Source organism: Lepidochelys kempii, chromosome 6 (genome assembly GCF_965140285.1).
Source record: "Lepidochelys kempii isolate rLepKem1 chromosome 6, rLepKem1.hap1, whole genome shotgun sequence".
In the NCBI taxonomy this organism is placed as follows: Eukaryota; Metazoa; Chordata; order Testudines; family Cheloniidae; genus Lepidochelys; species Lepidochelys kempii.
Genome location: NC_136385.1, coordinates 90851724 through 90876833, shown reverse-complemented (window position 1 = coordinate 90876833; position 25110 = coordinate 90851724). Strand labels below are relative to the sequence as shown.

The 25110-nt window shown below is 51.8% G+C and overlaps 2 protein-coding genes across 3 annotated transcripts in view; one reads left to right on the top strand and one right to left on the bottom strand.

The window, feature by feature from the left end:
• The window catches only part of LTBP2 (latent transforming growth factor beta binding protein 2), a 126206-nt gene extending 112071 nt beyond the window's left edge, over window positions 1-14135 (top strand). For both annotated transcript variants that reach the window (XM_073349171.2, XM_073349170.2), the window contains 8 exons: window positions 56-247; window positions 381-464; window positions 6832-6960; window positions 9190-9330; window positions 9786-9953; window positions 10779-11066; window positions 11344-11493; window positions 13048-14135. In XM_073349171.2, coding sequence (XP_073205272.1) covers window positions 56-247; window positions 381-464; window positions 6832-6960; window positions 9190-9330; window positions 9786-9953; window positions 10779-11066; window positions 11344-11493; window positions 13048-13220 — 1325 coding nt within the window. In that variant the 3' untranslated portion in view covers window positions 13221-14135. The remainder of the gene's footprint in view (window positions 1-55; window positions 248-380; window positions 465-6831; window positions 6961-9189; window positions 9331-9785; window positions 9954-10778; window positions 11067-11343; window positions 11494-13047) is intronic.
• A 497-nt stretch (window positions 14136-14632) lies between these two features.
• On the bottom strand, window positions 14633-24681 carry NPC2 (NPC intracellular cholesterol transporter 2). The gene is made up of 4 exons (XM_073349168.2): window positions 24483-24681; window positions 16673-16780; window positions 16168-16340; window positions 14633-15435 (listed from the first exon to the last, which is right to left on the bottom strand). The coding sequence occupies exons 1-4, from the start codon at window positions 24574-24576 to the stop codon at window positions 15349-15351; spliced, it is 462 nt and encodes a 153-aa protein (XP_073205269.1). The 5' UTR covers window positions 24577-24681; the 3' UTR covers window positions 14633-15348.
• Window positions 24682-25110: the final 429 nt, after the last annotated feature.

Below are 25110 nucleotides of genomic sequence, written 5' to 3'. Positions count from 1 at the left end.
CCCTAGGGCTCCAGAGTTCAGGCTGAGAGCCCGGCATTGTTGTGTTGTCTCTCAGGGGACCCTGAGCGGCCCATAGCACCACGTCCCCCTGGCTCGGAGCGGAAGGAGTGTTACTATCACATCAGCGACGTCCAGCTATGTGACAGCGTCCTGGCCAAAAACACCACCAAGGAGGAGTGCTGCTGCACTGAGGGGGCTGCTTGGGGGGACAACTGTGAGACCCACCCCTGCCCTATCCTGGGCACAGGTAGGGCACCAGCCCCAGAACTCCTCTCCTCATGCAGATCAGAGCAAATAGCATGCTCGCCGTGTCCCAACCTAATCATAATACAAATTTCTGGGTTTTTTTCTCTCTGCCCCCTTCCCTTCCTGTGTGCCAGTGGAATACAGCGAGATCTGCCCGAGTGGGAAGGGCTATATCCCCGTGGAAGGGACTCTGCTCTTTGGACAGACGTCATACACAGGTACCAGCACCTTTTCTCCTCTGCGGGGCCTGGGCTACTAGAATGGTCATCTGTACCCCACACAGGCTCTGAATGGGTTCATGTGGGCCTGAGAGACCAATTATGTTAACTGGCTGCATCTGGAGGGTAGGCCAGGCTCACTTAAAGAGGCGTCCCAGCTGGGAGAAGCTGTTGGTGGTTGCTATAAAGGCAGGAAATCTGACACAGAAGGGAGCTGGGCTGGAGCGAGGGAGGATTTTCTGACACCAAATGAAGTCCCTCTGGTCACTGAAGAAGAGTCTATTAGAGAGAGAGAGAGAGAGAGAGAGAGAAAGAAAAAATGGACACAATGTGGGGGGGGGGAAGAAAAGAATAGAAGCAGAATCAGGGGATGATCTCAACAAAAAAAGCAAAGCTGAGGAAGGAAATAAACCAAAATGCTACAATTATAAGATCACTAGTCAAAGAACAAGATTCGGTAATGTTAACCCTTTGAAAGTAGCTGACTGGATTAAAAAAAAGCATAGGGGATATTGTAAGAGCCAAGAGGCTGTGAGATGAAGATTTTGTAGTTGAATGTAAAAACAAAGAACAAGCTGATATAAAAACTAAAATGCTAGGGAAAGTTAAAATAAGTTACCAGAAGGTAATGTATGGCATGCCATTAGAGCTGACCAGTGATGAGAAAACCAAAAGCACAGGAGAAGATAAAATGTTAGTAAGTAAGCAACTGATCAGTAAACCAGGAGGAGAAAGCAAAGCCATCAACCGCTGTAGTGTTGAGGGATGGCTCTACCTGAGAAAGTAACTCTAGGGTTTCAGATATTCAGAACCAAGTCATATATCTCACTCCCCTAAGGTGTTATAAGTGCCAATGGCATGGGCATGTCGCAAATGTTTGTCAAGGGAAAACGAAATGCAGTAACTGTGGAGGAGAGCATTCCTATGAGGGGACAGAAATCAAATGTAGTAACTGCAGTGGTAATCCCAGTCCAGCATATAGAGGATGTATTGCATCAAGACAAGCTACTGAGAGACAAAAGACAAAAATTGTTAATAACATGCCTTATGTGGCAGCAGTAAGGAGGCTCTCAAAGCATTAGGAAGAGAAGGCAGAGACAATCAGCCCAGGAAAAAAAGAATTGCGGACACAGCCTTATTCGATAAAGAGTATGATAAACACTGCAGAAGGAATAGGTGACGATATACTTGTAGTGAAAAAAAAATGATGAACTGTACATCACAACGGGGAAAAATCAGAAAAAAATGAATATTGTAGCAAGGGCAGTAGGAAAAATACTTATAAGTTAGCAATTTGTCAATGGACCGTATTCATGCCATTTTGAATGAGGTTAATGGTGAAAGGTGACTAGTATGGAGATCTCAGTCTTTTGCTGGAATATGAACAGTCCGATCGTACATGGTCAAGAACTTAAACGAAAATATCCTGGAAATGAAAACTAAACCAGATCTCATATCTATCCAAGGAACATGGTTGCTTGGAAAGTTTGCTTTTAAAATTCCAGGGTATAGTGCCTTTAGGCAAGACTGAAAACTAGGAAGAGGACAAGGTGTTTGTACCTTGGGAAGGATTAAGCTACATAGCAGTAGAGAATGAGGAAGTAAGCCTAGAATATAATGTTGTTGAGATCCTCATGCAGAAGAGAAATATTTCTGTAAGGATTTATAAAGTCTACAACCCTTATGGGAAATTAGAAAGTTTGGAGCTAAAAGAAATAGTGAAGAATGCTAAATGACCATATATTATATGTGGTGACCTAAATAGTGATGATAAATTGTGGGGAAGTAAGACAACTGATAAAAAGGGTGCATACTTAGGAAAGTTCATGGATGAAAACAGTGTAATGGTTTTAAACGATGACACCTCAAATAGATTTAATGCAGCAGATGGTAGTTTTTCCTATTTAGATGTGGGAATTATAACAGTAGATATTGCAATTAAATGCAACTGGGAAATATATAAGGAAGAAGGAATGGGGAGTGATCATTTCCCTACACTTATTATTTTTCAAGGGCAAGGTAAGGTTGAAGATAATGGAAAATTACCCACCTGGAATCTTAAGAAAGCTAACTGGGAGCTGTTTACAAGTAAATGGACTGAATTTGTGAATACTCATTGTGTGAGTGATGACAGAGAATGTCAATGATAATAATGGGATTAATAGCAGCAGCTACTGTAGCCATACCTCAGATATTGAAGTACCCTCAAAACTCAGTTTTATGGTAGAATGAGGAGTGCAAAATGGCGGGTAAAGAAAGGAACAAAGCCTATAAAAAAGTGAAAAACACAGTGACTAGTGACGATTGAATGAAATATAAAAGAAGTAAGACAAAAGCACAAGGAATTACAAAAAATAAAATCAAAGAAAGTTGAAGGAAGTACTGTGGGTGGATAAAGAAAGATGCCACGACATCAGAAATACAGAGGCAAACTAGAAGAATGAATGGAATTCAGACTGAAGCTCTGTCTACACTAGTACTTTTGTCGGCAAAACTTTTGTCGGCTGGGGGTGTGAAAAAACACCTCCCCCCCCCCGACTGACATAAGTTTCACAGACAAAAGAACCTGTGCGCACAGTGCTTTGTCAGTGGGAGAGTGTCTCCAGCTGACATAGCTATTGCCCCTTGTTGGGGGTGGTTTAATTATGCTGGAGGGAGAGCTCTCTCCTGCCGGCATAGAGCGGCTACACAGGAGACCTTACAGCTGTTCAGCTGCAGTGGCACAGCTGTGCTGCTGTAAGGTCCGTAGTGTAGACACAGCCTAAGAGTAGCCACATCCCAGGTCTCATTTGGACTGACAAGATAATCAAGTTCTGATCATGAGAAAGCAGAAGTTTTAGCAGAAACTTTCCAAGGGATGAGTAATGATGGAAATCAAAGTGACATTTTCCACCAGAATAAAAGAAAATTCATTGAAGAGAGCCATGATCTATTATGTAGTTGAGGTAAACATGAAGATACTGTACTGAATGAATGGTTTTGTATGGGAACCTGAGGAAGCTATTGATATTAGCAAGAATACCTCCCTGGGTAAATTTAATGTATTTAACATAATGTTTAAATATCTCTCTGAAAGCAGTTTGTGGGTTCTCCTGGAATTATATAACAATAGATGGGGGAAAAGGAGTTATTCTGATAGAGTGGAAACATGAAGTAGTAATTCCAATACGAAAACCAGGCAAACTATTCACAAAAGTGGGTATCTATAGTCCGATTGCCTTTACATTCTGTCTGGAGAAAATTATGGGGAAAATGGTGAATGAAAGATTGGTTGCCTATTTGGAAAACAATGGCATCATAGGTAAGGTGCAAAGTGGTTTTAGAAGGGGAAGATGCACCATTGATTACGTTGTTATATTAGGAACTGAAATACGAAAGGGTCCGAGGGACAAAGGTTTTGTGATAGCGGCCTTTCTAGATATTGAGACGTCATATGATATGCTGTGGAGGGACAGCTAGTTGTACAAAGTAGGTGCACCAGGGAAAAGAGGAAGAATGTATGGATGAGTTAGAGAATTTTTGAGTAAAAGGACCATGCAGGTCAGAGTTGGGAAAGTTATGTTGAATATATACAACATTAAAAATGGCACACCACAGGGAAGTGTTATTTGTTAAATAAGATTGGGCTGATAAGTGCCGAGGTAGGCATTGCTCTGTATTCGCAGATGACTGTACTCAGTGGGTTAGAAGTAGGCATATTGAGGTGGCAGAAAAGGGAATCAGCAAAGAGTTACGAGAGACCTCTGACTGGGGAAATGCATGGGGTTCATGCTTTCCATTGATCTTTACGAAAAGGAAAGTTACAAAGGAATGTAAACTGTATATGTATGAAGAACAAATACATAGAATTAAAAGATTCAAATTCTTAGTGGTAACTTTTGATACTAAATTACTTTGGAAAGATCTTATAAACCAGCAGTTCTCAAACGATGGGGCGGGCCTCCCAAGAGAGGTGCAGGAATGTGTCAAGGGAGGCACAAGCTGTGTGCTTTTTTTTTTTTTTTTTTAAAAGAGCTCCGGCTGTTCTCATGCAGAAGGGCCCTGCACACCTGGGAGGCAGGGATAAAGGGAACAGCCAGAGCCTGCTGCTTGGCTGCCCCTCCTGCCCCTCCATCCCCCACTGGGAGGCAGCCCGGACTTAGGATCTTCTCACCCCTCCTAGTTCCTCACCGGGTGGCAGCCCAGGCTCAGGCTCTCCTCTCCCACCAAATCCCTCACCTGGAGGCGGCGGGGCTCCAGCTCTCAGCCCTGGGGTGGCAGCATCAGCAGAGAAGGGTGGCAGTGGGGCGCTAAGTTTGCTGTGAAAAGTGATATTGACAAATACCACTTTCCACATTGCTACCTTTACTTCTGTGCTGCTGCTGGTGCGGCGCTGCCTTCAGAGCTGGGCGCCCAGCAGCAGCTGCTGCTCTCCACTCTGTCTTCAGAGCAGGGCGCCCAGCAGCAGCGGCTGCTCTCCACTCTGCCTTCAGAGCTGGGCGCCCAGCAGCAGCTGCTGCTCTCCACTCTGTCTTCAGAGCAGGGCGCCCAGCAGCAGCGGCTGCTCTCCACTCTGCCTTCAGAACTGGGCGCCCAGCAGCAGCGGCTGCTCTCCACTCTCCCTTCAGAGCTGGGCGCCCAGCAGCAGCGGCTGCTCTCCACTCTGCCTTCAGAGCTGGGCGCCCAGCAGCAGCTGCTGCTCTCCACTCTGCCTTCAGAGCTGGGCGCCCAGCAGCAGCGGCTGCTCTCCACTCTGCCTTCAGAGCTGGACGCCCAGCAGCAGCGGCTGCTCTCCACTCTGCCTTCAGAGCTGGACGCCCAGCAGCAGCGGCTGCTCTCCACTCTGCCTTCAGAGCTGGGCGCCCAGCAGCAGCGGCTGCTCTCCACTCTGCCTTCAGAGCTGGGCGCCCAGCAGCAGCGGCTGCTCTCCACTCTGCCTTCAGAGCTGGGCGCCCAGCAGCAGCGGCTGCTCTCCACTCTTCCTTCAGAGCTGGGCGCCTAGTGGCAGCTGCTGCTCTCCACTCTGCCTTCAGAGCTGGGTGGTGGTATAGTACCTGGAGGAGAGTAAGGTGTAAATGACTACAGACACAAAGAAGGGGGCGCAATCAAATATGTTTGTGAACCAGTGTTATAAACTGTAGTAAAGGAAAAATTAATCTGCTTAAAAGTCTTGCTGGGACTAATTGGGGGATGGATAAGAAAACGCTCCTCATGGTATACAGAGCCTTAATCAGAACAGTTACTGACTATGGCCGCCAAGCTTTGGGTCAGCATCAAAATCAGAACCTAAAAAATGTGATTTAATACAAGCCCAGGCACTACGAATTATGTACAGTGCATTCATTACAATACCTATAAGCACGCTACAGATCGCTTCTAGTGAAATGCCATTTACAGTACAAATGAAACTATTGGACTGTCATTTGTGGGATTTCCTTCCCTAGGAAGAAGTGGACTGAAACCAATACCTGGCTGGAGGGTCAGGTTACAGGAAGAGCTATCACCCCAGGGCCAAAGCAACTGTCAGCAGGGGGTGCCTGAAGGGGAAGCAGCTTGCTATGCCACCCCTACCCATGAGGAAGTGCTCTAGCACTGAGTGCACTCCTTTACAGCATTGCACTGAGAAGTAACTCCCCAGGACACCTTTGGGATGGCCCTCTCTGGCCCTAAATCCAGCAGAGTCGGTGGTGGGAGGTTCTGAGACAATATTGACAAACGTGGTTTTTTGACTGTTCAATATAGCAGGAGTGTGAGTGACTTCCAGCATTAAGACTGAAATGCCCTTTCCATGAGAAGCCCCCTCTACCCATTGCCAGTAACTCTGGCAAACTAATTCTTTCTGGGCTGATATTTCTCAGGTTTGATTCCAGCCAAGAGACAAAGCTTTTTGGGAAGTTTCAGCAGAATCCATGCAGCCATTTTTGAGTTCTGTGTGTTTATAAACCAGACTTCCAGTTTGTAAAGATTTAGCTCTTTCTCCTCCTGGTTGCCAAGCTGGATTCCAAGCTTGTGGGTTTGGAATGTGGACTTGACTCTGGCTCTGGCCCTTTAGCTTCACGGAATGGATTTTCAAACCAGTTAAAAATATAATGGTGCAACTTGTTTGTGTGCACATCTCAGGGAATTGCATGTGCAGTGTCCGTAATGAGCTCTGGGCCCATGACTTCCCCCTATTCCCACTTTGCCCATGGTGATTCCCTGCCCCTGCTCTACCTACCGATGATTCTCCCTCTGTCTGAGCTCAGGACCTAGATGCTGAGCTGGTTTTCCCCAGCCTTTGCTCATGTCGACCCCAGGGATGGAAGGAGCAGGTTCCCTTCCTGCTGCTGGCTGCAAGTCACATGGTCTCTGTGACTGACGCAGCCTCTCCCGCCCCCTCTCTTGGCAGATGCCGACGAGTGTGAGACGTTCGGCTCCGAGATCTGTCGGAACGGGCATTGTGTGAACACGGTGCCCGGGTACAAGTGCTTCTGCCGCTCTGGCTATCTCTACGACTCCAGCCGGCTCGAGTGTGTGGGTGAGATGGGCCTTCCCCTCTGGATGGCTCCTCCCTCCCTCTGTCTGGGCCTCTGCGCCTCGCTGGGGGAGGCAGGCCCATTCTGTCCTTAGGTGGCCCCGGTGCCCTTGCTGTGTGGGTGGTGCCAGTGGTGGTGCCCGTGTTATGTGAGGTTAGTGTGTTAGGGAGCCGTGTCCCCCAGGCCCTCGTTTGGGTAGGAGTTGGCAGAAGCGTTTCACAGGGCCTTTACACAGTGTGTGTGTGGGATGGGGGGGGTGTTTGGGGGTGGCAGAGGCGCTCCCTGGGGCCCTTGCACAGCGTGTGTGTGAGGTGGGGGTAGGGTGACCAGGTGTCTGGTTTTCAACTGGAAAGTCCGGTCGAAAAGAGGACCTAGAATCATAGAATATCAGGGTTGGAAGGGACCCCAGAAGGTCATCTAGTCCAACCCCCTGCTCGAAGCAGGACCAATTCCCAGTTAAATCATCCCAGCCAGGGCTTTGTCAAGCCTGACCTTAAAAACCTCTAAGGAAGGAGATTCTACCACCTCCCTAGGTAACGCATTCCAGTGTTTCACCACCCTCATAGTGAAAAAGTTTTTCCTAAAATCCAATCTAAACCTCCCCCACTGCAACTTGAGACCATTACTCCTCATTCTGTCATCTGCTACCATTGAGAACAGTCTAGAGCCATCCTCTTTGGAACCCCCTTTCAGGTAGTTGAAAGCAGCTATCAAATCCCCCCTCATTCTTCTCTTCTGCAGGCTAAACAATCCCAGCTCCCTCAGCCTCTCCTCATAAGTCATGTGTTCTAGACCCCTAATCATTTTTGTTGCCCTTCGCTGGACTCTCTCCAATTTATCCACATCCTTCTTGTAGTGTGGGGCCCAAAACTGGACACAGTACTCCAGATGAGGCCTCACCAATGTCGAATAGAGGGGAACGATCACGTCCCTCGATCTGCTCGCTATGCCCCTACTTATACATCCCAAAATGCCATTGGCCTTCTTGGCAACAAGGGCACACTGCTGACTCATATCCAGCTTCTCGTCCACTGTCACCCCTAGGTCCTTTTCCGCAGAACTGCTGCCTAGCCATTCGGTCCCTAGTCTGTAGCGGTGCATTGGATTCTTCCATCCTAAGTGCAGGACCCTGCACTTATCCTTATTGAACCTCATCAGATTTCTTTTGGCCCAATGCTCCAATTTGCGTGTCAGTTTTAGGTCAGTAGGGTAGCCAACTTTCTATTTGCAGAAAACCGAACACCCTTGTCCGGCCCCTGCCCTGCCCCTTCTCCAAGGCCCTGGCTCCACTCACTCTATTTCCCCCTCCCTCTGTTGCTCGCTCTCCCCTACCCTCACTCACTAACTCATTTTCACCATGCTGGGGCTGGGGTGCAGAGGGGGGCTCAGGGCTGGGGCAGGAGCAGGATGTTGGGGCGCAGGAGGGCATGAGGAGTGTGGGCTCCAGGTGGTGCTTACCTCAAGTGACTCCCAGAAGCTACTGGCATCTCCCTCTGGCTCATAGGTGGAGGCATGGCCAGGCGGCTCTGCGTGCTGCACCTGCTTGCAGGCTCCGTCCCTGTAGCTCCCATCGGCCACGGTTCCCAGAGCCAGAAGGAGATGCTGGTAGCTTCCCAGGAGCTGGGAAGGTACCTGCCTGCCCCGCTGCAGGCAGCCAACCAGATTTTTAACGACCCGGTCAGCGGTGTTGACCGAAGCCAACAGGGTCCCTTTTTGACTGGGCGTTCTGGTCAAAAACTGGATGCCTGGCAACCCTACTGGTCAGATCTACTGAGTGGACACCCGAAGTCCTGTTACTGCGGATAGGGGAGGCAGGGAGGCGCCGAGTCATCACTCGAGCCTGCCCCTTCTCTGCTGGGGTCGCTCTCTACCTGCATTGGGTGGCTGCAGCTCTCAGGCTCTGCAAGCAAGTCCCTCCTGACCCACACAGGGAGGTGGGAGAGGGGAAAAGGTGTGAGCGACAGAGGGAGGGGGAAGGAGGAACGAACGGGGGGCTGGAGCCTCGGGGGAAGGGGCAAAGCAGGAGCTCGACAGAAGAGGCGGGGCAGGGATAGGTCCTCAGGGAGAAGGGGAGGTTCCGGTACTCCTGCTGGAGTGTTCGGTTTTTAAACATTACAAAGTTCGCAACCCTAGGTGGAGAAGAGGTTGGCAGAGGCACTCCCTGGGACAAGGGTTGGGGTGGTGCCCTCGTTTGCCAGTGTAAGGGTATCTCTGCCTTCCTGTGGCTGCAGATCAAGACGAGTGTGAGAACGAAATGTCCTGCGTGAATGGCGAGTGTCTGAACACAGCAGGCTCCTTCCACTGCTTCTGCAGCCTCCCCCTGGTGCTGGATGTGACTCGCAACCGCTGCATCAACGTCTCCAACAGGGCTGGTGAGTGGGGCCAGCCAGCAGGTTGGGTGCTGCTGCAGGGCCTTGGGAGATGGGTTTGCTCCTATGATCTGCACCATCTTGGCCTGGGCCGGTAGTGCAGGCTGTGCCCCAGGACCTCCATGCATGCCTCCTTGGAGTGGAAAGCATTGACATAAGGTGCAGAGTGGTGGAGTAGTCCATAGGCAAGGTGGTGCTGCACATGGGGGGAGCAGGGGCTGTGGGGTACAGGGCCAGATTCAAGGGGGAATGTTGCATACTGTGCTGAACCTGAGGAGCGCTGTGCATGAGGCATGTTGTGGGAGGGGCAGTGTGCTGGCTGGCTCTGAAATTCAATGCCCGGGGTGTGAGTGCGGGGCACAGTCTGGGAGCAGGACACTGGGCACGGCGCCTTCCTAAGGGGTCCCAGGAGACCTAGGGGATGTCCCCATGGCATTCTTTGCCCATCTCACTAACAGAAGACCTGGATGAACATGAAATCCACCTGGACATCTGTTGGCAGAGAGTCTCCAACTACATCTGCAACCAGCCACTGCGGGGGCGACGGACCACGTACACCGAGTGCTGCTGCCGCTATGGCGAGGCCTGGAGCCAGGACTGTGCACTCTGCCCCCACAGGGCCTCTGGTGAGAATCGGGGGAGGAGGACAGGCTTGCTCAGGGACTGTGGAGCCTTTGGCCTCTCGGCTCCTGCTAGTCAGACCCTGCAACGGTCAGCAGTGAGTGAAAGGTCGTTGTGGGCTGTGGATGAATGGAGAGAGGGCTCTCCCAGCAGGTCCCAGTGAGCAGGTGTCCACCTCCCAGAAACCAGACCCACAATGTGTTATCAAATGCCCCCTTATTAGCAGCCCAGGACTGAATGGGCCACAGGGAATGAATTCTCCTGTCGCTCCTAGGGGAGTTCCCTCTGGCTGAGGTGCGCTGGCAGAGGTGGCATGTGAGTCCTTTGCTGAGGCATTGGAGTTAGTACCAACTCCGAGGGGAGTCTCCACTACTCGGTCACCCTCACTGTTCCCGGCAGCAGCTAGGTGTTCCGGAGCAGGAGGGGTTCTCCTCCAAGAGTGTACCAGGCCAAATCCTGCTTAGCTGGTTAGATCTGACACAGACCCAGACTCTTTCTGGCAGGTATCCAGCCCCCTTAGTCATGGCTTGGAGTGTGGGTTCCACACCTTGCAAATCCCATAAGGACCCTGAGACCCAAGGGGGAAGCCTCCTCCTACAAGAGTTGGACACAGAAGTACAGCTTCAGAGCCTTTTCCCATTGCTTATAGGTGCCCTAGCTCTGCCTGGCCCTTGCCTGGCCTTTGCTCTTCCTGGGCTTGGCCTTTCTTTGCCCCGCCTGAGTCCATCCCTGATGCAACCCCCCACTTAGCTCATCCTTAGACAGTCAGGGGCTTACCCTCCTTCGTGCCATGGTGCTAGGCTGTTCCTTCCCTCTCTCTCCACCTCCAGAGGACTTTGCTCACCTGTGTAACGTGGCCTGGGGAGAGACTGAAAGGGAGGCTGGACTCCAAGAAAGGCCTGGATACGAGTATGGACCAGGCCTAGAAGACTCTCATTATGGACTCTATAGCCCAGACTTAGGGCCCTATTACAATTACCTGAGTTCTGAGTATGGAGCCCCTGATGCCAGCTTCGCCCAGAGAGAACTGAGCAGCGAGGTTGGTGGCAGCACATTCCTACGCACTCCTCAGCTCCACCCAGAGCACGCCCAGCCCCGCTACCTGCCCAGCCAAACTGGTGAGTACTGAAGAAGACCAAGAGATGTCCTGGTGGCTTCCTCTAGGTTCAGGCTGTGACCAGAAAGTAACCCCCCCGCCCCCCGCTTCTCCTAAAGCCAGCCTGGTTGGGGCCCCATCTGTGTTATCCAGACCAATATCCATATCTGCTGCCCCTGGCCCCTTTATGTGACCAAACTGCCAGGCTGATGGTCTTCTGTTCCCCTGTGGGCAGACAGCCTCCCCTCCCCCTCCCGCAGCGTGTTCCCTGCAGGCTGATGGCCCCTCTGTATCCACAGGGCACTTTGACAGCTTTGAGGGACTCCAGGCAGAGGAGTGTGGCATTCTGAACGGCTGCGAGAACGGGCGCTGCGTGCGCGTGCGGGAGGGCTACACCTGCGACTGCTTTGACGGCTTCCAGCTGGACATGACCCACATGGCCTGTGTAGGTGAGTGGCCCCAAACAGTGAGAGAAATGGCCCCACAGAGGGTAGGGGGTGGTCTAGCTCCCATAAGTGCTAAGATACTGGTTTTGAGGAGTGCTGGCTGGACTCTGCAGCTCCCAGTCACTTCAGCTGTGGAGCTCAGCACATGCAACCCTCAGCCATTCCTGACCTGCTGCTTCCCCCTAGGGTCACTGCCTGGGGATGGCAGTTGTCACTGGAGCTCCATAGGAGCAGGGCTTGTGAAACCACTCCCCACCCCAACTCCGACTACGTTCCCATCACAGAACTGCAGGGAAGAGAACTAGGGTCCAGCCAGTAGGGACCCCTTTCCTCAGCACCCAGGGCTGTCACTGTAATCAGGGCATCAGCCACTTTCCGGGCCCGTGTGGCTGGGTTATACAGCCTGACTGAGGCTGAGGGGAGATTCACACAAGGCCTGGGTCTGTCATGGGAAGGGGGACCGCTGCTCACGCAGTATGGGGGAGCATTGTGGGGAACAAGGGGGAGCCACACTCACTCAGTATGGGGGGCAGATGTGGGTAATGAGGGAGAACCCTGCCTCCTCAGTCCTGGAGGTGGGGGTGCTGTGGGGAATGAGGGGGAACCCTGCTCACTCTGTGTGTGTGGGAGCTGTGGGGAGAAACACAGGAAAATTAAAAGTTCAGGAAAATGAAAAGTGGAGAAGGAGAAGGGATCTAGGAAACACAGTGAGGGCAGAATGGGTTGGAGGTGTGTGCGCTCTCGTCAGTCTGGGCAGGCTCCCTGTGGTGCTAGCACAACAGAGCACTGGTACAGACCTGGTACAGGTGCTTTGGCCACCTGTCACATAGCAGTGCTCGCAGCAGGTCTAATCAACATGGTGTTTAAAAGCCAGTGGCTCTTGGGCCTCCACCACACTAACTCTCCTGCCCCAGAAACGCTGGTCTAGACAAAAGGCCTCCATCAGCACTCTGGAACAGCTGTAAGGTTAATAAAATGCTCATTTGTTTGCTCACTGCAAGGTTCCTTGCCTGTGTTTTGGTCCCTGAGGTGATAATTGGCCCCTTTCAGGGCCACCCCAGAGATGCCCTCGTCTCTGTTTCCCGGCAACCTTGCCAAATCAGCTAGAGGAATTTTGCAACACCAAAATCAGCCTTTCCCCCAAATCTTGTTGTTTAGCTCGTCTCATTCTTGAGAGGGAGCACAAAGCATTCTTCTTGGGATGATCTGTATGGGGGGCAGTTTATATCATGGGATGCTTTGTTCAGTGTGCGGGAGCCCTATGCACTGTGAGGTTTCTGGGCATGAGGGAACACTACAGCATGGGGTCGTGGGGGTGCTGGGTTTGGGGCCGCTTTGTGTGGCTTGGGGGCTGCTGGGAATGGGGAATTGGGTGTGGCATGGGGGTGCTGGGTGTGGGAGGCTTGGAGGGCTCCTTGCAGTGGGGGTGTTAGGTGTGGGGGAGCTGGGTGTGCTGTGGGGGCATGGAGTTGCTGGATTTGGAGGTATACTGTGCAGTGGGGGTGCTGTGCTACAGAACATGGCTTTCAGGCTTTTTTCTCATCCCTCTCCTTTCAGACATTAACGAGTGTGAGGTGGTGAGCGGCCCTGGGCCCCTGTGTGAGGCCGGCACCTGTGAAAATACAGAGGGCTCCTATCGCTGCAACTGCTCGCCTGGCTTTGTGGTGCAGGCTGAGCCCCACCGCTGTGCTCCTGCACCGACCCAGAGCCCAGAGGCAGCACAGCTTTAGGGGACTGACGGGGCAAGGGTGGCCCCCCTCAGACACTCTGCTGGTACCTGGGATCCATCGGCTGGAGAGAGGCCCCCTGGGACTGCAGTAGCTTTGATGCCCTTTGCTCATCCCCCAAAGCGCACGACCTTCTTGCCATACCGCGCCTGGCTGAGCCCATAGGGACACAGTCCAGGGTAGAGAGCGCCAAGCATCTGCAGCCACCTCCCTGCCAGGTCTGCTCATCACCAACCTCCTGCTTCTGCCACAACATGGACCCACAAGGCCCCCCACTCCTCTCCCCGACCAACCCACAGAGCCCCCCTACTCCCTGCACTGCAGACCTGTGAGGCTCACCATTATTGAAATGGCTAAACAGGCCTTAAGAAAGGAACTCTAGCAGCTGAAGCTGCAGAAAGGCAGCACCTTCCCCCAGCTCCTCAGTAACCAGTGTAAATAGCGGAGAGTGGCGAGAAGCCTCAGCCCTTCCCCAGTGCCTGGCAGAGGGGTTGATAGCAATTCATCATGCTATCCTGTTTGAGGGCTCACAGGACAATTCACCCCACTCCCACCCATAGTCCAGAGCCTTCATAGTTGCCAGTGTTACCCCTCATTGCTTTTGCTGGTGTCTTTGCCCTGCCCCAAGGCACAGCCTGGTGCATGAACCCCCAGGCCTGGGAGCTTGAGTGTGAGGAGGGCCAGCTCCAGCTTTGTACAGATGCTGCCTGTCCTCTGACGGTGGCTTGGACGTGGAGCCCAGCAGGTTTGAAAGGCCTGGGGACCCTGCTCTCCCTGGGCACAAGACTTCACCCCTGCACTTTGTACGATTGCCTAGCAGGGGGATGGGGTTCCAACTTTGTAAAGCTGTTGGTGGCTTTTCCTAATGGAATCTGCTAGGGAACATCTGTCATTGTTAAATAAAACGTTTATTTTGGACCCTGTGGCTCAGACACTGGGGTTGGTCAGGACTATCCCTGCCTCATCTCTGCCTAGCCTGACCGCTCAGATCCTGGGAAGAAGAGTCCATACATGGTGATGCACACAGTGCAGCAGGAGCACCTTCCTTTAATTCCCCAGTGGAGGGCCACTGTCTTCTGGCAACGTTTGCCCAGACTCTCTCTTTAGAGGGAGGTGGCCCTTTTAAATTTAGGGTACACAGCCCTGAAGGGACATTTTACTACTAGCTGGTGAGTAGCCTTAACTCCTACTATGTTTTTCCTTTCCTATAACTGAGGGGAGATCATATGTCCAGCCTGGCAGTGGGCTGTGGCATCAAGCTGCTTCCTCATACCAGCACAGTGCAGGGACTGGCTGCATCCTCAGCTGGGCCGTCATCCACCCTCTCGCATAATAATAGTGGCATCTCTGGCCCCAGCTTGAAGATGATACCTTACACTGGCCACCCCATCAGACAAAGTAAAACAGGCAGGTGGTAGTTTTTATTGAGCCTTTATTAAAAAGGAAAGTTATAAAAAGAGGTTAGGGGTAAAAAGCCCCCAGCAGCAGCTCCATGTGAATTAATAGACAGTGCGAATCACTGGTTAGTAAGAGTCATCCCTGCAGAGATGCTGCATGAGGTTTGGGTTTGCGCCTGCACAGAGGAAGCATTCTCCCAGCTGTAGAGCCGCTGGCCACTGCTGGGCCAAGGAAACACCAGTGCTCATGGAAGACAAGTGGCAGGGCCAGTCCCCTCTCTTCACCCTCCATTGGCTCTGGATGGCAGATGCAGGTCGCAGGAACGCTCTGGTCATGACTGAGCAGGAGAAAAGCAGAGGGATGCAGCAGCATTCTATCAGGACAGGCACTCAAGGGTTAACAGGTAGCAGCTGACACCAGCCCCATTGCATTAGAGAGAGAGGGGCTCATTTCAAGGGACAGAAACCATGGCAGAACTCCAGCAATGTGCTGCTCAGCCACTGCCACCAATGGCTGCCAGACTCTGCCCCCTCTTAAGTTGCAGGGAGTTGAGCCCTCTGCCTATTGATGCCCCTGCAGCAACTGTACCTCAGCTTTGGGACAACACAGTGCCGGCTGCTTAGAGGCTGCAGAATTTTGAAGCAGATGCCAGGAAATGCCCATTATATAAGAAAAGTCTGATCTATGTTTTCACTTCTACTCTCCCCTCCCCCAAAGCGGCAAGCAGGGCTCCTTAGCTGGTGATCTGGACAGGTATCTTCCAGCAGAACATCATCTCATTTTGGTCATCAATCAGCTCCCACTTGACGATCAGTTTAATCTGGAAGAGATAAAGGATGTGAGAGTGTGCAGGGAGTTGCTGGTCCTCAGGCATGGAGGCAGCCTAAGTTTCTTTGTGGGGTGAGGAAGGAGAAAACCCACCCCTCTGCCCCCAATTATGGGAGAAACTGCACCTCTGGAAGCAGACTGGGAGCCAGGTGAGCTGCAGCAGGCTAATTCCAGCTACGCTGTACACCCAGAACATCTTGCATGCTAAGCAGGGTTGGCTGGAAGATCTCTAAGGATTAGCACTCCACCCTCCAAGTCAATACTGACCATACTGTGGTGATAGAGGGACTTGCACTGTGTCTGTTAAGAAAAGTCCTGGCCCTTTGAGCTGAAATTTTCATTAAGCTCCCCATCACCATGAGGCACTAGGGCTAGGAGGGAAGAGCTGGTGCAGGGCCATGACTCTCAGAGTCACAGGCTCTGGAAGGAGGTTATCTGGAAACACTGCCCGGAAAGGGGCCTGCAAACACTGTACACACCTTCCCCAACCCCTGCAGTCACAACCAAGCTGCTCCCCCTGACAGGCCTGGCATAGGATCAGGAATTGGAGACCGGTTTTGGAGAAAATAGTGCATGGAGCAGAGGTGACTCCTGACAGGTGACCTCCCATGCACCCCCTATTCCCAAGGATAAAAGGGCCTCCTTGCTGAAAGACATGCTGCGGGGCTGAGCCCTGACCAGGGTGGGTAGCTCCGAGACTTGGAGCTGGCTTGTGGGTACTTACACTGGGGTACTCGCTTTTCACAGGCAGCTTGTTCAGGTAGCTGTAGGAATGGCCTTTCTCAATGGGGCACTGGATCCCACACTTGCATCCATCAGGCTCAGGGATGGGAAAGGGTACGTCCACATGGAGCATCTCCCCATATACCTTCGCTGTGCTGCCCTGGCTCTCGATCTCTGCAGACAGGGAAAGGGATGAGAGGGAGATGAGCAGCTGCCCACAGCTACAGAGCTATTAGGGCAGGGCACCATTTCCACCCCATGCAGTGTCCCCTAAAGCTCATAGGGATGCAATGTAGGATGAGGTCACCAGTAGATGCTCTTCATTTCTCTCCTGCTGTGAGGACACTTCCCAGCCATCCTTCCCCACATCTCCAACTGCTGCAGGCAAGGCTCAGGGATGAAAAGTGGTTACCTCCCCTTCTGCCCTCCCATCTCCACCCACCGCTGCAGAGAAGCCACCACCCCTATAGAAGCTCAACCCCTAAAGTAGCATGTTCTGCTCTTACTGCTGGAGAAGGTGACATTGACGCTGTAGGACATCCCTTTCTGGAGCTGGCAAGGCTGTGTGGGGCAGGGGCTCACATTCACTTCTGTGATGCTCCCATCTTTGGAGCCTGCAAGAACAAACAAGAATTTGGTCATTTTAGGGTCCTGTTACCCATAGTCAGAGGCCTCCAAGCAGCGTAACACCCAGTCCTAGTGAACATGACATGCACACACCAGCAATGCCAGACATGGCATAAGACATACACGCCCCTTAAAGCAAAGAGTCTTGGAGACTAACGAGGCTCCAGCTAGAGTTACTTTGTGAACAAACTGGAGAGAGTCCAGAGCAGTTCAAAAAAAATGAGAAGTTTAGAAAATATGACTAATGGCCAATTCTTTCAACCCTTCCTCCTGTTTAGTCTAAAGAGGAGAGGGCTGAGCAGGGACCGGATAAATCTTCAAATATGTCAAAGGTTATTATAAAAGGACAGTGATCAATTGTTCTCCATGTCCACTGAATGTAGCACAAGAAGTCATCAGCCTAGTCAGCAGCAAGGGAGATCTAGATTAGACACAAGCTTATTAATGAGGAGCAAGGCTACAATTTAATCATGGAGGTCACTGGAAGTCACAGAAACCATGACTTCAGCTTGTGGCGGTCGGGAGCTGCAGAGTTCCCCGCCTCCCGCAGGAGCAGGGAGTTGCAGGTTACCCCCACTGCCTCTGGCGGTCCCCTGGAGTTCCAAGCCATTGCAGACAGTGGGGGTACCCCACAGCTCCTGGATGTGGCAGGGTACCCCACTGCTCCTGGCCACCGTGGGCCCAAGCTGCAGGCAGTGGAAGTACTCTGGAGCTCCCAGCCACTGTGGGTGGTGGGGTGACCCCGCAGCCCCCAGCTGCTGCAGGGAGCGGGCCCCCACATCCAACCCACAGTGGGGGCCCCCTCAGCTCCTAGCCATAGGCAGCAGGGGACTCTGGAGCACTGACACCCAACTCATAGTGGGGCCCCCTCAGCTTCTATCCCCGCTGCAGGCCATGTGGGGACCTGCAGATCCCCATTTTGTTACAGATTTTTTAGTAAAAGTGAGGGACAGGTCACTGCTTCCCTGTACTTTTCTTTATTGCCTGTGACCTGTCCCTCACTTTTACTAAAAATATCTGTAACAAAATCTTAGCCTTAATGATGAGGGTAGTTAAACAACGGAAGAGGTTAACTAGGGAGGCCATGGAATCCTCATCTGTGGAGGGTTAAGACAGGTTGGACAAAAACCCCTGTTATGGATGCTCTAGGTTTACTTGGCCCTGCCTCAGCAGAGAGAGTGGGGATGGGGATGATGATGGACTAAATGACCTCTCTGATTTACATGGCCCAGAGATGCTGGGAGCTTTGCACAATGAGGAGACCCACCCACTCTGCACAAAGAAGGTGCTTTGTGATTAGGTTGAAGTAGGACAAATTGGGGGGTGAAGAGGAGATGTGGATTGCTTAGGTTTGAAAGTTTCCCTAGGGAAGGAGTGGGAGCCCTATTAGGTGGGACAACTATAGACCTTGCCAGGGCAAGGTCCATACTGGCAAATTGGGCGTTAGCAGCTCTAGCTCTCGGAGTTTTGCATTATTTGTATTCAGTGGCACCAAGTCAAACTAAGCAAATTCCAGTCCCCACCCCTCCTCCATCAGGGACCCCATTCTACTCCCCTCTCTCTCTCACCCCCCCCCCCGGGACCCTCTCTCTCAACCAGGGAGTCTCCCCTCTCTCTCTTTTTCATAGATCCCAACCCAGAAGGGACCATTGGGATCATTTAGTCCAGGGGTTCTCAGGGGTCAGGAGGTTATTTACAGGGTTATTTAGTCCAGGGGTCAGGAGGTTATTACATGAGGGGTCACGAGCTATCAGCCTCCACCCCAAATCCTGCTTTGCCAGCGTTTATAATGGTGTTCTAAATTAAAAACACTTTTTAAAAATATGTAAGGGGTTTCACACTCAGACGCTTGCTATGTGAAAGGGGTCACCAATATAAAAGTTTGAGAACCACTGATCTAGTCTGACCTCTTGTGTCACACAGGCCATAGACCTTCCCAAAATAATTCCTGGAGCATATATTTTAGAAATTGCCAGAGAGCAAGAACCCACCACAGCCTTTGGTTGTTCCAATGGTTAATTACTTACACTGTTAAAAATTTAGAGTGTCAAGGTGCGTGAGGTAATATTTACGCTTTATTTCCAGTCTGAATATGTCTAGCTTCAAGTTCCAGCCATTGGACCGTGTTATACTTTCTCTGCTAGACTGAAGAGCCCATTATCAAATGTTGGTTCCCCACTTAGGTACTTTTAGACCATAATCAAGTCACCATTGCATGAGTCAATGCTATCAGGAAGTGAGTTCTTGGCAGTCCCCGTGCACCAGGTTGCAAAACCATTTGGCTTGGCAGCCCTCCATCTGGACAGAGAACGGTCTGGGCCAAGTTTGAGTGGCATTGTAACCCTATGCATCAGGTCACAACGCCACTCACTGAAATTTGGCCTGGCTGTGTCTCTGTCTGTACAGAGGGATGGCTGGGTCAAATTTCAGTGGCATTGCAATGCTCTGGACCGCTCCTGCAGCAGAGTACTGATTTAGTACAAGACCACTGCTTAAGGAAGTGCAAAAACGGGGGTGGGGGGGGAGGAAGGGGACATGATATGTCCCGTCCCCATCCCCGAATTGGCACCACAGTTTGTACTGAGCTATAAATGATGCTTTTCAACGGTCCATAGAGAAAAGCAAAACCCTGCTCTGGAACACAGGGAATCTGAGTGGGTGAGTAACAGCAACAGACCCCAGGTGTCGGCGGGCGGGATTGAACCTGGGACCTCTGGAGCTCAGTGTATGAGCCTCTACCACAAGCTAAAAAACATATGGCTGTTAGCTAAGGCTGTAGAGCAAACTCATTAAACTCTAAGTGGTCCAAGTGCCACTAGATGGGACAGAACACCACACCCACGAGGTGTGTGCGTTACGAGTGCAGGGCAGCATGAAGCAGCCAGGGCAGCAGAATGACCTGCTGGGGTGTAATAGGTGGGGTTTCAGGAGATGGCAGCACAATGTACCTCTCCAAGCCTTTTCTCTAATTACATTCACGGGGAGACAGTGCCAGCCATGGGGGCAGCATGGGCCCGGTGAAGGAGATTAATTAACACTTAGGACTGGAAGAGACACTATTAGGGACCATCTAATCCAGCTCCCTGGTACTAGCACAGGATTGTTCCCCACCTCTTCTAGCGCAATGGCCTCCAGCGATGGATCTGAGGACAAGGCAGTGGGCAGAAGAAAATACTGGGTGAGGTGCAGGGACTGCAGGGGAAGGTGGAAAAACCAGCTTCTTTAGGTAAGCAGGGCTAGAGACAAGAAGGGGAAGCTTGGGTTTAGTGGGAAAGTCAGTGCAGAGATTCAAGGAGGAGGAAACATGGTAAGAACAGCCAGAAAGGAAGATCACGTGGGATGAAATGGAGGAGAGAGGGAGGAATCTGCAACTGTCACAACAGGAAAACAGCAGAGGATGAACTATCGGATGAGCAGGGGGGAGAGGAAAGGACGCTGGTAGCAGAGAAGGGAGTTATAAGTCAACCCTGGCCTTGGTAGGATAGAAAGGAGGCCAGGCTCTGCTTGGTGACAGACATGACACATGACAGTAGTGTCCACAGAGGAAGAAGGGGGCTATTTAAATGGCCAAGTGTCCTCACTCTGAGTTCTAGTGACTATGAAGGGTTTTGTCTTGTCTATACCAACGCATGCCCTGAAATACACATCCTTCAGGGGAGGGAACAGACTACATGCTGGGCCTCTCTCTGCAGCCACTTCCGGGTATACACAGACAGACTCTGCTGCTGTTTGTCAAGACTGAATGGGACAAGGCAAGTTTAGTAATATTTTTCAAATAGTGTTTCACCTGGGAGCACTGGAGTGCAGTACAAGATCAATTAAACCTTCCCAGTGCCCAAAGGCCCTCATCTGCAACCGTAGTGCTTTCAGTGGGTGGGCATGCACTAAGTAGGCCCTAAAGACAGGCCGTGGAAGACAAAGACAGCATTGAGTATTTATCAATACCAGGGAAGTCTCAGTCTCTTGCAGAGTACAATGCTATGACAAAGCTTTAGAGTTCTCTGGCTTCACTGCATTGGGGAGAAATTTATCTTTATCTTAGTTACTGGGATATAAGTTAAGAAGGTTTATTACTAAACTCAATGTGACCAACACAAAGCAGCCTTGGAGATATCTTTCTAATTAGCCAAAAAAGCCCTGCTTTCCAGTCTCTTCTCGCCTTTGAGAAAGAGCAATCTGTCATTTTACAACGGCCACCCTATCTTGTTTATGGAGGCCAGAGGTGAGTTAGATTGGAGGGAGGGAAGGTCACTTCATCCCTTTGTTCCCCATATCATCCTTGTCTTTATTTTAACAAACACTGTGTCATTGTGACCTCCCCTCAGAAGCTACATATTGAGCCATGGTTCATATAAAAGCCGATACATAATGTTTGTGTTGGCTTATCAACAGCTCTGCCATCATCCATTAGGATTCCTAGGTCTTTCTCAGCATGACTGGTCACTGGTTTCTCCCTCCTCCACCCTGGGAGGGGGTGAGGGGAGAAGTCACATTCGGAACCTATCTGAATCTTTAGGCATCTAAATACCTTTAAAAAACAGCCCCTTCTTGCCTTTATTCTCCATAGGCCTCTGTGTTATTTCTCTGCCCCGACTGGTCTCTGAACACTACCCAATGTAGTGTTATTGCTCAACTTTGCTGATATGCTCTTTATGCACCTCTTTCAGATTAGTGAGATTGTTCCACAAGATGGCCTGCCTGGATCAATGTAGTTTACAGAATCCCAGTGGATACCAGCCCGCAACTTGATATCTTGCCGTTTATCATTACCCATTGTTCAGAGGCGGTTATCACCCCAGCCGCCTCTCTACCAGAAGCAGGGCCATAAAGTACAAGGTGCAGAACAAACAAGACAAGTCACTTTGTGAATCTAGCTCCTTAGGTGCCTAACCGGCCCTTCAGGCCCAACATTTAGGTGCCACTGGCACTAACAAAACCCCTGCTCAGCTGCTGCCTAACTCTGTAGGCACGTATAGGGATTTAAACTCCTATATTTCTGCCAGTGGGCATGCACAAAACCACCTCAGTCCTGATGCCACCTCACAACTAACAAGGTGCTTAGAGCCCTTGCTCACACCTAAGCCCCAGTGGGATTCTCTTCTCCCTCTTATGGGGCCCAATGCATTAGGCAGGCTCACAGTACATTTAACTCATACAAAGGACAGCTGGGGGGCAGCAGGCATGGGTCCCAGAATACTCACTAGCCCTGTGGTTTCTGTACTCATCTGGGATGTGAGACACTCGGGTTGGAATTCCCATGCTGCCTAATTTGGAGCTGAGAATTGAATCTGATTCTCCCACAGCCCAGCTGAGCACTCTGACCACCAGGCTATAGAGGAGGGGTGGGCAAACTTTTTGGCCTGAGGGCCACATCGGGGTTGCAAAATGGTATGGAGGGCTGGGTAGGGAAGACTGTGCTTTCCCAAACAGGCTGGCCCCCACCCCCTCCCCACCCTTTGATTGCCTCCCTCAGAATCATAGAATATCAGGGTTGGAAGGGACCTCAGGAGGTCATCTAGTCCAACCCCCTGCTCAAAGCAGGACCAATCCCCAATTAAATCATCCCAGCCAGGGCTTTGTCAAGCCTGACCTTAAAAACTTCTAAGGAAGGAGATTCTACCACCTCCCTAGGTAAAATCCCCGACCCATCCAACCCCCCTGCTCCTTGTCCCCTGACCGCCCACTCCCAGGACCCCCTGCTCCAGGACTGGCTTATTGGAAAGTCTGGGAGGTGGGCGGGCGCAAGAGGAGTGGCTGGGGGGCCTCCCCAGCTGGGAGCTCAAGAGCCAGGCAGGACGGCCGGATGTGGCCTGTGGGCTGTAGTTTGCCCACCTCTGCTATAGAGTCAATCTCTCTCTCCAGCCTAATGAATATTTATACAAAGCAGAACAGCTTCCCACATAGCCTGGCAGTTAGGGCAGTCCTCTGGAACACAGGAGACCTGGGTTCAAGTTCTTGCTCCAAGTCAGGCAGAGCAGGGACTTGAAATCAGGCTTCCCACATCCCCAGTGAGGGCCCCAGGCACTGGGCTATTAGCTGTGATGGGGTGGGGTGGGGCACACTCCGGGCTGACCTGGTTTAGGCACCTAATACCAGGAGAAGGTTCATAGCTGAGAATTCCAAACAGAGAGAGGCCTCCGGCCTGTCAGTCAGGTGCTTAGGACTCAGATCAATGGGGGTTAGTTGCCTAAGTATCTTTGTGGATCTGGGCCTTAATCCCCACCCCTTTCCCTTGCATTTCACTCCTGGCTAGCTTAGGTAGCACTCCTTACTCAGCTCGCTGGCTTCTGAGAATCCCTTACATAGGTCCCTAAATCTCCCCTGAGGTGAGGCTGCAAATTATTCCACTGGGTGACAGGTCACCTAAGCATTGCAATCCTTAACTCCTAAATCGACTTTGTGAATCTAGCCCAGGGTCCCTACTCGGAAGAGCTTTCAGTTCTAGGATGGCAGCCAGAGAGTTGCTATAGGTTTTTATATATATATATATATATATACACACACACACACTTCCATCACTGGTAAGTGTAGATTTTCCTGAACTGCCTCCTTTCAGCCTACTTCGGTGAGTGTTTGCTGATTACTTGTAAGCATTGTGGGAGGAAGCTTTCAGTCCCGTGACAGCGTCAGCTCCAAACCACTTTTAAGTTAATGTTTCAGGAAGATTGGGAAACACTGTTGAATGCAGACAGAGATTATATCTCCGGCCCTTCATTAAGCTATTCATTTTGAAATTCTAACAAAAGCTGGCTAGATGGGGAGAGAGTTGGATGCACATGAGGCTGAATAAGAGAGGACTTCCCATTGCTCTCAAAGGGGCACTGGGAAACTGAGCTGGAAACTCCAGGAGTTACTTATTCAATGGGATGTGCATGAATTTTCCATGGCTGCTCTCCACAGAAAGAGAGAGAGTCAGAGGCTGCTATCTGTACTTAGTGCAAGCCTAACAGAGAAGAGACTGGCTCTGTATGACACCTGGAACAAATCTGGACACTCACTATTAACGCTATTTAAACAATTAACATGGAGCAAAATGGTTTGGAGAGCCGGTGAAGCTTGAAGCAAGAAATGCAGGTACGTTATGGATCTCCTCACTGTAGTAGCCCAGGCCCTAAATTCACCCTTAGCTGAACAAGCAGAGAACCGCTGCTAGGGAAAGTCTCTCCTTGGTTTCTCAACAGACCAGAGACATACCAGCCACCAGTCTGTAGCCTAGGACTTAAAAGAGGAACACGGAGGGAGCGTGCAGTGTCTTACAAGTACTGTCAGTCAGGGAGCAACAAGGTTAACCTGCGTAGCTAAGGACTCCGCTAGGTACTGGAGAAGGGGGTTACAGACACATTAAGTGCTCCCTATGGGGGCCAGGGGATGCTTAGTAAGGGAAAGGGGGAGGAACCTTGACAGCAACTCCCAGGTGGGCGGGGAGGGCGCTAGCAAACCCTTCAGGACCCGAGCCAGCCAGCCAGCCAACAGGCAAAATACCCTCCCCAAGACTTCCCTGCACCTTTCACCCCCTCCCCAACCCTCCCAGGGGTTCGTGGGCTCCTCAGTTCCGAGGCTGAGCCGCCCCAGCCTGGCGCGGGGAGGTGTTGTGCGGCACGCGGCCCGGGGCTGCAGGAGCGGGGCTTGGCCAGGCAGCGCCAGAGCCCGCAGCGCCCCGTGGAGCCGGGCAGGGCAGGAGCCACTCACCGCAGTCCACGAATCTGAGGGGCTCGGCCCGCGCCACGGAGCCCAGGGCCAGGAGCAGAGCCACGGTCAGGGCGAGCATGGTCCCGGCCGGCATCTGAGCGGGGAGAGGAGAATCCGGGAAGCGCGGCGCAGCCTGAGTCACCCGCAGGTCACCTGAGAGCCCGCGGCCCTGGCGCCGCCCCTGCGCTCAGCTGACTGCGAGGGAGCCGCCCCACGGTAGGCGGGGCCGGGCCAGGGGGTTGGGTTCTGGGGGTTCCCCTTTGGACTCCTGGCCCTAGGCCCCCGGGCCCAGCCACATCACAGACAAGAACCTTTCAGCGTGACCCGGCCAGACCTTCATGGGCCCAGCAGGGCCAGAGATCCGGGCCCGGCCGAGGCGGACAGAGGGCGTTGCCAACCCCAAGCGTTCACACGCCCCACGTCAGGCCCCCCAGAGACCTGAGAATGGATTTCTGTACATACATTCGGGAGTGTTTAGTCCCTTGCCGGTTTGGGACTGCAGGGGCCAGGGCCGTCCCTTGCCATTTGGGTGCCCTCCACGCGGGATAGGGCTGGTTGCCAGAGCTGGTGCTACTGGGTATGCAGCAGGCAGCTGCCCAGGGCACCATAAAATTTGGGGCTATTTGGT

What these genes read in the sequence shown, in the direction of transcription:
- NPC2 (XM_073349168.2), bottom strand. Translation starts at nt 24,576, where the DNA reads ATGCCGGCCGGGACCATGCTCGCCCTGACCGTGGCTCTGCTCCTGGCC. An exon ending in CCTCAGATTCGTGGACTGCG is followed by an intron (nt 16,781 to 24,482) that starts GTGAGTGGCTCC and finishes TTGTTCTTGCAG; the next exon opens with GCTCCAAAGATGGGAGCATC. An exon ending in CAATGTCACCTTCTCCAGCA is followed by an intron (nt 16,341 to 16,672) that starts GTAAGAGCAGAA and finishes CCCTGTCTGCAG; the next exon opens with AGATCGAGAGCCAGGGCAGC.